The sequence below is a fragment of the Scophthalmus maximus genome, chromosome 18 (assembly GCF_022379125.1).
Source record: "Scophthalmus maximus strain ysfricsl-2021 chromosome 18, ASM2237912v1, whole genome shotgun sequence".
Lineage (NCBI taxonomy): Eukaryota > Metazoa > Chordata > Actinopteri > Pleuronectiformes > Scophthalmidae > Scophthalmus > Scophthalmus maximus.
In genome coordinates, this window is record NC_061532.1 from 1,479,356 (window position 1) to 1,492,634 (window position 13,279).

General features: G+C 41.1%; 2 protein-coding genes across 2 annotated transcripts in view; both read right to left on the minus strand.

The window, feature by feature from the left end:
- Positions 1-3,994, minus strand: part of slc16a10 (solute carrier family 16 member 10) — a 40,390-nt gene extending 36,396 nt beyond the window's left edge. Inside the window, exon 1 of the mRNA XM_035617189.2 lies at positions 3,257-3,994. Within this exon, the coding sequence (XP_035473082.1) occupies positions 3,257-3,584 (328 nt within the window). The 5' untranslated portion in view covers positions 3,585-3,994. The remainder of the gene's footprint in view (positions 1-3,256) is intronic.
- A 1,420-nt stretch (positions 3,995-5,414) lies between these two features.
- On the minus strand, positions 5,415-11,371 carry rpf2 (ribosome production factor 2 homolog). The gene is made up of 10 exons (XM_035617191.1): positions 11,212-11,371; positions 10,877-11,009; positions 10,276-10,313; positions 9,905-9,944; positions 9,746-9,827; positions 8,296-8,372; positions 7,386-7,485; positions 7,176-7,278; positions 6,825-6,969; positions 5,415-5,882 (listed from the first exon to the last, which is right to left on the minus strand). Exons 1-10 carry the CDS (start codon positions 11,232-11,234, stop codon positions 5,697-5,699), a joined length of 927 nt encoding a protein of 308 aa, XP_035473084.1. The 5' UTR covers positions 11,235-11,371; the 3' UTR covers positions 5,415-5,696.
- Positions 11,372-13,279: the final 1,908 nt, after the last annotated feature.

Here is a 13,279-nt window from a genome sequence, read left to right on the forward strand (position 1 = left end):
GAAGCACTGACAGGCGGACTGGTGGGAGGTCTGGATGGGGGGCGACAGCTGGGTGAGCTCTCACAGCAGATTACAGTGTAAGAGCAGAAAGAAGCAGAACGCACACTGTACCAGGTACTCTTATCGCACACATGCTCTTACAAAACTAAACAGCTGGTTTCAAGCATTGACTCTGATAGGCTAGGAAGCACATTCCCACACAGGATAGGGGAGCAAACTAAAAGTGTTGAATATAGAAAACTGAAAGATGAAAAAACACTTTCAAAACAAATATTAACAATGCTGAGGTAAGAAGCAGTTGTTTTATCTTACGTTTACAAATGAAAGGAATATCAGCTTTTTAATGTCCTTTGTTACTCTTGAAGGACAAGTGGCCCTTATAATCACCTGCAACCTTTTTTGTTGGAATGAGCCTTTTATGTCTACACCAGGAGTGTTTTCCCTTCCACTGAATTGTTTCTACAGGGGCCCAGAATGGACAAACAAAACAGACTCTAGAGAGGACCTTTCCCATTTTCATGTCAACTGTCAGCTACTGTAGTTTCTCCTACACGCTTGTAAAGGGGGGAGAGGCAAGAGGTCTTCAGTTGGTTGCAATCTGCAAACTAACCACTAAATGCCATTAAATCCTAAACACGGAATAAAGGGTCCTGTGGAGTTTTCTCGGAAACAAATTAAAGTTATGTGTCTATTCAGTGTTACGATACATTTAATGTCTCATAAATATTACAAAAGTTGATATTTTAAGCCTTTCCAATCCTGCATTTTTACATCCGCATTTATTAGCTTGGAGTCTTCTTCTTCCCTGTCTATTTTGGTGCATTGCAGCATGTCCTGGCTACTGCTGCCACCAGTAGTTCAGAGGAATTCTATGAAATCATTGGCAGGACGTGGTCTTATCGCAATACCCATATTAGTGCATGCACAAGATAACAGTGCCATAACAGTCAAAACCTAGAGGTCAGCAAAGGGAAAATGTATAAGAGAAAATAAGAGATGAAAACCAAAATGAATCTTAGATTTCTGCCAACGCAAATGTATATGTGTAACGTCTAATGTACTTCACAAAATAATGTGTTCTGGGACAGTGTCTCTGTAGTGAAATCAGTTAAAACTGCAATACAGTTGACATTAGTGGACATTCCTGCTCACACCCCGGATATCCTAAATGACAAGACTTGACAATGACAACACAATGTATTTAAAATCCTCACATTCAACAATATCAATATCTGAAGAATACCAACCACCTAAAAACTCAACAAACAAAAAACTTCATTCAAGACCACATTTTGTTTTAAACCTTTACCAACACCAGGTTCAAAGGTTTGAAGAAACCTAAACGATTACACAACAAGCTGAATTTGAACCAGTGTCAGGGGCACAGTGTGTTCTATTTCAACACTACCCTGTAATACTGGCAACACAGAAGCTAACTTACCTGCTTCATTGTTAAATATTTTAGTTGAATTTCATTGGAAGTTACTGAATGGTTTAAAAAGACTAACCTTTTTGACCTAACTCGTTTTTTGGTTGGGTTTTTTCATTTCTGTCGATTCCCCTATGATCCTTAAATGATAAATCTGTGTTCACAGGATTAAAACAGTTTTAATAAAGAAATAGGGGCATAAGAAAATGGAAAAACAACTGTTAAACGACATGAAGAGTTCTGTTATTAGACTGTAATCTTTAGCCTGTGCCCTTAGCCTTGATATCAGTTCATCTGTGTGGGGTTCAGCAGGTGTTGCTCAAAGCTGTGGTCCCTAGCTGTAGTTATTACTTTAAATTCCTAACCACAGGAATTTCAAAAATGGATGAATCACAATTTTGCTCTGATGATGAATAAAATCAAGTAACACTAGAGCACTTCCACAGTAGTTAGAAAAAAGAATATTACGGAGCTAGTCATGCTGAGAAGGTTGAGGGCAAAAAAGGAAATGGGGGGTTTGAAGAACGGGACCAAGGAAGACTGAGCTTGTCTGGATGAATAGCCAGTAGGCAGGGGAAGGAGCTGGGGACCAGACTGACGAGGCAGGGGGTCGCGTGAAGCCCGAGACTGGTGAAGATGAACTGGTTATGGAGAGGTGATCCTGAAGATCCAGGAAAAAAGGGTACTTAGTACTTATATCTCATAACTTGACTTTCCACATCCATGAGCCATGAGCACACAAGTTACATTTGAAGGCAGCAACGATGTACTGTATCCCCGAACTGTTTGGGTACCCGACCACGATGTAGCTCTACTCTTACATGCTCATGTGCCAAAGCACCAACAGCAGATGGTTACAATCACAACACAGCAACACATGGTCATTACTCATTGGGTTAGTCTCTTTCTCCCTCTCTCTCTCTCTCTCTCTCTCTCTGTGTGTGAAGCACACACACACTCATACACGTTTACACACGAAGAAGGAAGAATGTGTTTCTGTGACCTTTGCATTGACTCTCATCATTCATATTCACTTTTTATTCACAAAAATTTTAACATCCTCCACACCACTTTTTTTTTTGCTATTAACATAATTACACTACAAGAACCATGACATCACGTTTGTTTGTATTTTTAAAAACCCATTTCATTAGAAAAGTTCAGAACAATGTGAAAAACTCAAACAGAGCCAGTGGAGCTGCTTCACTCAGTGAGAAGATGAGTAGTGATTCTGCAGCAGACGTTCACCCTGAACTTCTCTCATGTCTCCTCCTGTTTCCCGTCATTGAAAGTATGCAGCAACTGTTGACTGCCAACAAGTCTCACCCTTTTCCAGCACGCTCCCCCTTCGAGACAGACACCCTGAAAAACCACGAACGCCTTTTACACCGAGACACTTCCTCTCCTACCCCAACAGCTATGTCATTCAACCACAGTTTCATTTCTTCTTCCCCGTCACACCAGGAAACACATTGACGGTCACTTGCTAGCTGACATTAGCTGAATTATAGTTGGATAAATGGCAAAATAGCACATTAGTCACTGCGCTGTGAAGGTACAGAATTGGGCTGCAGGGTTTGTTCTCCACACGTGGAGAGGTCGAAGGTCAAGGGTCCACTCTGCCACTCACTGTTAGCTGTAATACACCCGTGAGCTACACACCCTACTTCACTGTCACACCGGAGGACCCTTCTTGGTCAGGGGGGGTTAGCCAACAGCAGTGACCTTCAGTCCAAAACAATAAATCATTACATTCATGCGTCACCTGAAGCGCGCGGGGGGCTCGCTGTCGCCCCCGCGCGGCCAGGCCCGGCCCGGCCCACTCACCTGTTCGGAACCGGAGGTCGTCATCGTCTTCGGAGCCGAACTCCCGCAGCAGCGAGAGGAAGAGAATCCCGAAGGCGTTCTGGATCCCGAACACCGAGCCGTTACACCACATGGCGGCCAGCATGACCACCCAGCCCCAGCCGCCCTCGGGGTGCACGAAGCCGCACTCCTCCGGCCCCGGAGCCGCTGTGCGCGGCGGGACGCTCCCTGCGGCCTCCCAGGTGTCCTTCTTCTGCTCCTCCGGCGGCCCGTCCCCAGCCGGTGCGCCGCAGGGCAGCTCACCTTCCGCGGGTGCATCGCCGGCAGGCATGTTGCTGCCCCCTGTCATCGCTTCTGTCCCAGCTGTAATTCAAAGAGCCGCGAACGGTGTTGGAGCTGGATTCTGGACGTGGAGGTGAAGCGTCCCACGCTGACGGGGTTGTGTGTGAGCAGTGGTGGCTCTCAGGGGAGAGCTGCGTCCATTCAGGTGAGACTGCGCTGGTCCGGCCGCGTCTGCTCCTACAGTTACTGTTAAATGCTGCTGTTGCAATATTATATATAGACAGCGTGGAGGGGGCGGGGCTGCGGGGCACCCTGCAGCTGATTGGACGCTGTTATTTAGCTGCGATGACCACGTACTCAAATGACAAATTATTCTTTCATTGAACTATATGTTTTGCACGACTAGTGAAAAAAAGAGAAAAGAAGATATACACAGGAGCCCCCTCCCCCGTCGCAGGCTCAAGGTCTCACTTCCTCTTCCCAGCTGCTATAAATAGACAGGAACTGCTGGGCAAGCAGACAGACGTGCAGAAGGACGTGTGGTGAGCAGAAAGCTCCACAAACAAAGTGGGAGAGGTGTTTGAGTTGAGGCTGGAGATCCCGCCGCAGAGTCCAGACACATGTCCAATACTGTCATTTGAGATAAGCCTAAATATGAATATGAGAAAGACCCTCACTTCATTTACCATCATCTCTTCATAGGTGAGCAGACATTTGTTAAACTGCTGTAGGTCTACCTCGATGCAGATTACAGAAATGACGAGCACACCAACCAAGGCCTGTATCAGTTATCTGTCTGATTTTGTGTGAAATATAACATATTCACATGTTTTGTATAATTATATAACTTTCCCCAGTGAGCCTCAAAAATTATGAACATGACCCCTCTGCTGGTCCCAGATCCCAGAAATGCGAAAAGATTCAGTCCATATAAATACATTGAAGTCATTTCATACCTGGCAGGCACTGCCATCTGTAGCCGCGTTAGTTTGAGATCCTATGGTATTGACTGAATAAATACTGTTCAGATTAGTGCCGGTGTCGGGGCTGACGTTAGTGTAATCAAAGGAGACTGAAACGGCTTTCCCTCCCTTGGTGAGCGAAAAATAACAAATCAAAATTCAGATCATCACTGTTGCCAGGTAGATTTCTGTAACTCGACCACAGCAACAACAAAAAAAGTGAGGCTTACCGATTCTGCCCTTTCGACCAATCACAGAGCCGTTAACAGCTCCTCTATGTCTGCAAGTGACATCATATGATGTGTAGCCTGTTGACGTTAAAGATAGTAAAGACAAACTTCAACAATGGACCAATGGGCCAGGAGAATATATTCTAATATCTACTTCCTAATACATTTTGGAGATTAACATTCCAACACCAGCTACAAATAAACAATAATGGATGACCAAGTCTGAAACTAAATGTAATTCAGAAGACGATGGCTGGATCACGCTGCTTCAGTTTGGATACATACTCGTGAGTGGAACAGTTAGCTTTGTGCAGACATGTTGCATAGTGTGCAGTCAAAGTAAGCACTTATCGTTAATTTTAAACCCAAAAACATTGTACATAATTACTCAGTCAAAACAACTTACCTTTGCCAAAACCCTAATTACTATAGAGTTAAACAATAAGCTAGAGAGGAAACACTGGTTAACATGGAAAGTGCGAAACAGGCCCTATAGCAATTAACAAAACTGTTAAAGGAAAGCAGATGGAAAGTAGGAGATTCATTTCAGTTTAGTTATATAAACCCATAATCTACTGTATTGTAACAATAGCAATTTTTCCTGGGGTCCCCACAAGTAGGGGATCATGAACAAAAGCAACAATCTTGAGGGACCCAACCGTGAACACAGGAACACAATTAAATAACTAAAGCATGAACACAAAATGTATTGACAAGTTTTATTTCCTGATAGTGACATGTGAGTTTTACACATATGCAGATAATTCAGAAGATATCATTTACTATCTTCATACTGCAGGGGCAAAGGAAAGAAAGGGTACAATAGAAGTGTATCCTGATGCCAAGTCACATGCACAGTCCTTACAACAGTAAAAGCCTGCAATGATAAGCACATGGGCGGTGCGATGAACAAGGCGACTGTCCAGTACTGGACACTGATCTACATGCACGGGGGGAGGAAGCAGTCCAGTTGTCCCATCCCGGACATCAGCTCTCTACTTTAGCCACTTTGGGTTCCTGTCCACCCTGCTCTCCGTCCACCACCGCTCCCCTCCTCTTCCTCAGGCCCTTCATCTTGCGCGTATGCAGCTTGGACAGATCCTGCTTCTGCATGTGTACCCGGCCTAACTTGGTACCAAAGGCGTCATGGGAAATGTTCTTCTTCTTCTTGGGCTGATACAGGGAAAAGCAGAAGCATTAACAGCATGTCAGATTGACAAATCTGACATTTTGTCATACTATTGTCATTTTGTGGACAAATTACACCACAATACACCTACATTAAATATTGGAGAGAAACATACAATTTGTACAAATAATGCACCGACTCCATTGGAGGGCCTACTTTCCCACTAACTTACATTCTCTTCAACCTCTCCTTTACTGAAGTTGCTGTAACATTGTTTTTTACATGTTCAGGTTTTTGACAGAGGTTTGAGTAGAAAAGTAATTTCCCCATGCTCCTAGATAGAATCTTCTAGCCATGTTAGTAGCGTGGTTTTAGAGGTAAATTTTTTTTAGTAAATTCCTCAGTCCATTGGTTCGTCTATCACTGTGTCAGTCGTACTTTGCAGTAGCTTTACAGTTACATAATCATCACATGACACACTGTCTGACAAGCATCTCATATCAGCTTGTCCAAGCTTCTCGATGACGCAGTATATTTACATGAAGCTTGAAACACAGTTAAATACAGAAATAAGTTTTAAATGACAACTGCACAAAGGTATAACTTTTTAAAATGAGGCAATAACATGGCCTTTCTTTTGGCGCCACCTTTGGGGGAAACTACTTTCAATCCAAAGGCAGTCAGAAAAGTTGGCATTGCCCTTTTCAACCTTATTCTTTGTGTGTGTAATAAGCAGTACAGCTTCATGGGACCATGAACCTGAAAATAACAGATTTTAGTGACTGGGTTGTATGCTCAAAGAGATAAATATTAAAATAAAACATGGAAAATTAAGTGAAATTCATGAAAATTCAAGGCATTATGTTTATTTCCATAATCCGGACTTTTTCCAACGCGGCTGCTTCTGATTTCTGTTTAATCCCCATTAAATGCCTTAAACAGGAATACTGCAGAAGTCCAGGACTTGTATCCAGGTTAAAGTTTACCTTCAGGGCCTTAGGCTGTCTATGGGCCAACTTGTACAAGTCGTCTGAAGCCAGATGTGTTCTTCTCAAGACTAAGTCAAACGACGGCCCAATCTCTTCCAGCTCTATCCGTGGTGTCCTGCATCCAGACTTCTTCAGCAAACACCTGTAATGACACGTCACATCCACATTTTGTCATGGAGGATGTTAGCAGAGGAAATAAAAGAGTGGCTGGTGTATGCTAATATCCAACAAAAAAAACGTACACTAGGAGACTAGGGAACTTCCCAATATTTGTGATGTGCTAACAGCATCACTACTCTGACCAACTGAGATACAAAGATGATTTTTAAACAATTTTAGTCACAGTACCTATAGCTGCGCATGAATATTTTCCCATCCAGGGCAGTGAAGTTAAGAACATGCTCCAAACCTGCCAGACGCACTGCAGGCACAGTGGGGCCTCTGAAGAAGTCTACAAAGCAGGGGAAAGAAATGGACAAGGGCCGACATTAGCATACAAATGACACATCGTTGCCAACCAAAACAAATCTATAACAGCTTTATAGTGTGAGTGTGTACCTATGAGCAAACTCTTGAGACGTTTGTGCTCATTGTCTATATCGAAGGCTTCTCCCGCAAACACAAGCATGGGTTTAGTGCCCTCGGGACATTTACTTGCCTGCAACAGAGAGGACAGACTTTACTTCAGGAAGCGGGAAGTTAGGTAAACAGGGTGGTCATCAGAAAACATGGTATGTGTCTACAGAAGTGAAAAAAAACATGGAAGCAACTGATCTCTGTTTCTAGTACAGAGGTGTGCATCTTTCAGCCCCACAGTTACACTACTAAAAAACAAAAAACAGGAGTCACTGTGGCTTTTGTCAACCTGGTTTGGTCGTCATGGTAAGACTACAGTCGGTTATGTTGGCTTAGAGTATATTATCAATTTGAGGTTTTATCATTTGATCCTGTGGCCAGAGGTTGCTGTTGAATCTTACAAATGATGATTAGTGCTGGGACCATTTTCAGATTACTGGTTGTTTTGCATATTATTTAAGAATGTTTGTGCGTACTAAATCATAAGAAGTGCAAAGGTGAAATTTTGGGGGATTGTTTTGTGTGTGTGTGTGTGAACAAGCTCCGAACACAAAAATGACTAATGTCATCCATAAGTAGGGCGCTTCAATGAACACTAAAACATTTTGTCTAATAACTCACCAACTGTACATTGCACATTCAAATACTTCATGTCTGCTGCATCTTTTGGTAAAAGTTATGCCTGTTACAAATTTACAAACTTTTCAAAAATATATATTTTTTTTTACGAAAAGGGGCAAATTTGGTTTCAAAAGTGTCTCTGGAACCTCCTTATCAATGATTTTTCTCCCCACATTTTTGATTTTGCACTTAATTTGCAGGCTTCATGACATCAATATATGAATGCAATCCAATTTAACACAGAAGTGAACTGAATTATTGCAACCATTACCTTGATATCACTCAGCGACACGTACTTCTCAATCCCAAGTTCAATCATATCCAGCACATGGAAGTCAAAGAGACGACCTGCAAACATGCCAAAGCAAACAGTGACACTGAAGTGTGAGCTTTGTCCATGTCTACATTACACACACTATTCCATACAGTGTCTGTGACAGAAGTTCAGAGGACTATGGAAGAGCCTTGTGCTCCAAACATCGAGAGATGTTCCGATACCAGTATTGAAAAAAGCCTCTGATACTGCCAAATGGGCTGGATCGGGTTTTGGTGCGTATGCAAATGTAAATACAGATCCGATACCAAGTCTTCACGGTAGTTTCACACAGATAAAACTGCACTTTTGCTGACATTTTCACAAGCCAATGCTACACTACCTGAAATCAGTTCTTCGCCGCTGTCTAAACAGTACTTGCTTGACAGAACAGTGTAACAGAGGCCATTCAGTTGAGTACTGTGGTAGTGTGTGTAAACCTCTCTCCCCGACACCTTGAGAGACGCACTAGCGTTAGTCGCTAGTGCCCATGGGTTCGAGGCCACCCCTGTTACATCAGCTGTTAATAGACCAGTAATGAAAAAGGGATTTCCGGTAGCATTTGCCAGAGCTAGTGAAAATGTCAGCAATTTTTCAATATTTCCCATTGGAAATTGCCTCAAGCAAAACAGCAATGTATTCCATATTGTCGTTTTATACTGTTACTGTGAAAGATACAGACTGAAAAGATTTTTATTTTTCTTAACTGTGGCTGCATGTTTACAGTTTGTTAAATGAATTGTTATGTATTCCTATATGTATTTAGTTTTTAAGTTTTATTCTGTTACTGTACTGTTTAAAACTTTGAAGGCATTTTATTTTGATAAGCTGTTGCTGCACTTTAACAGCTATTTAAATGAAGTAATTGTTGTTGTTGATATGTTGTTGCATCAGGTCAAAACTTTGATAGCAGTCATCACTTCCATACAGGGTTAGTAGCATACAGCTGTTAAAATACATTATGTAAGTTGTTGTTTTTTAAATACTATGGTGTCGGATCAGCTGATATGCAAAGTCCAGGTGTTGGAATCAGTATTGGGAAGGTAGGAAATAGTATCGGACATCTATAGAAACATCATACTGCAAATAAAATCCCAGGAGCCGGAGCCTTAATGTGTGTAGAATCAGTCGTTTACATGCGTGTTGACTAGACCTGATTAGTCCCCATGACAACTTCATCAAATGAACAGTGAAAAGCTGCAAGTCCAAAAATATGTGTATACTTGGAATTTAGGGGACTATTCCAAAATATTCCAAGACACAATTTAAAGACAATAAGGATTTTTTTCTTTGCTTTTGTCTTGTAGACAAAAAACTTGCACTCAATTGGGAACAGATAGAGAACCGGGATTAACAGGTGTGTGTATGTTGATTTTACAAGTAAGTGAGACTGTGAAAAAATTTTTACCAAATATGAGGTTGTTGGGCCGTTTCTTGTTGTGAGAGCCAAACAGAAACAGAGAGGAGTCTGTCTTCTTGGAGAAAAATTCCTGATGATGAGTTCAAATGATTAGTTATACACATGGAAAACATGTACACACATTTACTATGTTTCCTTTCCACGTACCAGCGATGTTGAGTCCTCAAACGGCCGAGTAATGTTCTTTCTGAAAATGAAATGGAGAATTAATCAATAGCAGATGAACACTCAACACTTCTAGAGCTACATTGGTGTTTGACATTCCCATTGTTCTTTGAAATTGAAATATGTGCAATTGGAAACTCATTAAAGGTAATGAAAATACTCTTGATTCTGCCACAGCAAATACTAAACCAATATATTTACACACTCACTTTGACCAAAAATCTCAACTTTGGACTCATCATTGTTAATACATACAGACTGATCTATCAGCATGAGGGGGATACTCCTTGAAATCCTACCATTTATTTGCACTTTTAGTTTTAATCATTCCTGAGATGCAAAAAATTACTTACTTCTTGTACAGCACAGCATTGGGCTTCTTCAGGGAATACTACAGGAACACATTTTGTCATTATTTTATTAATATTTGAATTTACAACTGTACCAAAGATTTATCATTTTCTATTTAGACTCAATCACAAAGCATAAGTTCAACAATCTGTCCCAGTGATATATTGGAATCATTTGACTTTAATATTAATGAATAATGTGAGAAAATAGAGGGAGTAGCACTAATGAAAAGTACTGTCCAGTATTCCACAGCTATATATATATATATAAAGTTAAAATAACATCACTAAAATCCAAAGTCACAGTTGGTCAGTAGATCACTTTTTAGCAAGAATGAATTAGGTTGGCTGGAGGTGGTTTGTGGAAACCACAGTTCCATTCAATTCATATAGTGGTATTACAGTAGAGTTGCACAGTGGCTAAACTTGAAAAGTTAAAAAAAAACTGCAGAAGGAATAAAGAGGAGCTGATGGAGAACTACTAACATATCTTTCAGAGACGTTCGGACACACCGTTGATGTTGTCATGTCCACCTCCTCTCTGGATTAGCATGTGGAGGGTAACTGTATGAAAAGAGTGTGAGTGTGTCACCGGGTGGCTTACCAGGTCCTTGAGGGCCTGGGTTACGGTCAGGCTGGTGTTCCCTCCTTTCATGATCATGGCACTCTTCAGGTCCTCACTCAGCTTGGGCGCCCTGCTGTCTAAGAAGCGCTTGGAGCGCTTTGACTTTGGCTTTCTGCAGACACACGACCAGTATTAGAAACACCTATGTAGCCTAACAAGGACTTCTATACCGGGAGCTAATGTTAGCCTGCCACAGTGGATGCTAGGCTAATAAGAGATAGCTTCGCGAGCACCGAACACGACACTTCTAGAAGAGATACAACAAAGAGACACTTAAGCACAATGAGTTCCAAAGAAGTACGTGTCAAACTTACACCACATTGTCCAGTTGTGTCATGTTGGCGACTTAGTTCGTCCTCCTGACAGAGACGGGAGCTCTCACGCTGTTCTTCTACCACGTGAATCGCAGCGGCGGAAGACAACATTGGTCTTTTTCTTCTTCGGTGGTCTAAGGCGATGGTTGACATCCTGCTCCAAGCCCACCAGCGCCACCCAGTTTCAAAGTTACACCCCACGGCTAAGACTGTCCACTGGAGGAGCCACAGACCGTAACAACTGACTCGAAATTGAACCAGTCCGGTCCAGGCTGTTCTGCTACTACTCACCTGGCATTAAGACTTGATGTCTTTGTCATTGCCATAATGCATTCCCTAGCCCCTTACCCGAGCCCCTAACCCAAACCATCACAATTGCTTGTCTAATCCTAACCATGACTCTAACCCTAAAATAAGTCTAACCTGCATCCCAAAAACCAGGTGTTGAAACTGAAACTGTCCTTTGAAGGTGTGTCACTTTGTCTAATTGTCAAACTGATTCTAACAAGGATAAAAGTACAAGTACACATACAAGTATCCCTGGAATGGGATTAACTGTGCACCTAATTAATTCATGTTTAACATGTTTAACTTTTTTGAGAACAACTAATTTTTTTATTGATATTTACAACAAATGAATAAATCATTGACAGAAAATGGAAATAAGGTACAATGATTTAAAAGTAATGCCTATACAATTTAAGTCATTATTGATACTTCAAGAAACCTGGAATGTTATATAGACCTGATTTGAAGTATTTTGAAATTAATTAAACTGAGATTTGCCCTTATATATAATCAGTCCATAACGTTATATTTTAGGAGATTGTGAGTTATTATCTCTGTTTCAGTCTGTCAATGAGTCGTATTGGACTCAGAATGACAAATAGCTCTACAATGCCTCCATTTGTGAACTTTCTGACAGAACTAGATACGTTTGCAAAAGTCATATAGGATGCTAAACATAGTAGAAATGTGTTCCCTTGAGTGAGGCTCAATCTAAATTATCAAAAGGTTGGTTGACCCTGCTTGAATGCGGGAAAGACAATGGGGACATGTGGAATTTTTTTTGTTCCTGAACAAAGTATCCTAAACAATAAAAAAAGCACTTGAATGGATAATGAATAATAATGATTTCTGTATTCAGGTAAGAATGCAGTTACTAACTGGTCACAGGGTGAAATATTGAAATGAATGATGGCTGAATGCCATTTATCTGTGTCAGGGTCATGGTATTGTCCAATCTGGCTCACTGTACCACTGTCATGTCTTACTGGGACTCTTGAACAGAATAGAGCCATTGTTCATGTTGATAGTGACAATAGTTGTTTTCTGTCCTAGCAAAGTCAAAATGTCTGCAGTGAAATGGGGCTATGGCAGCGTCAGGGAGTCAGAGGGTTTCTGAGGGTTACCTGGTGGTTTAATTCTGTTTGTTTCATTATTTGTTGTCACCCACTGCCCTGTCCTTTGTTCTTGGCCTCACCTGACTCATGTTTTTTTCTTATTTCCCTTAGTCTTAGACTCTGAAAGGGCTGTAACAAATGCATTATAGATTGTTGTATCACAGCACACTGAATATAACCCTGACCAGATCTTCAATCTATAAATGAGAGGTGTGACAGTTTTCAGGTGAATCCCCAATTAAATCCTCTTTAGCCCCATATGAAAAACCAACTACAACAGCAAAATGCTACTTAGGGTATCCAATGGATTAGAAACAATAACCTAATGATATCACATAATATGATATATTTCATTTTTTTTGCAGTAGGTGCTTTCGTTTCTGTATATTTTCAGTAAATTTCGAGGTTATCCTTTTATGATTTTACTTTCATAATGTTCTCACAGCAGGCTTTGGTTTTGGAAAGAGTGTGTTTACAGTGTGATATTGGTACTTTTACTTAAGTAAAGGATCTGGGTTCTGAGTAGTTTTTTATTTGTAAGTACTTAAGACCACTTAGTTTGTAGAGATCTGTTTTCACTTTGATATTAAAGGGGCTTTTTATGTTGAAAACACCATATTAAAGCTTCTTTAACTCAATCTAGCAAAACAGTAAAACATGAAAAC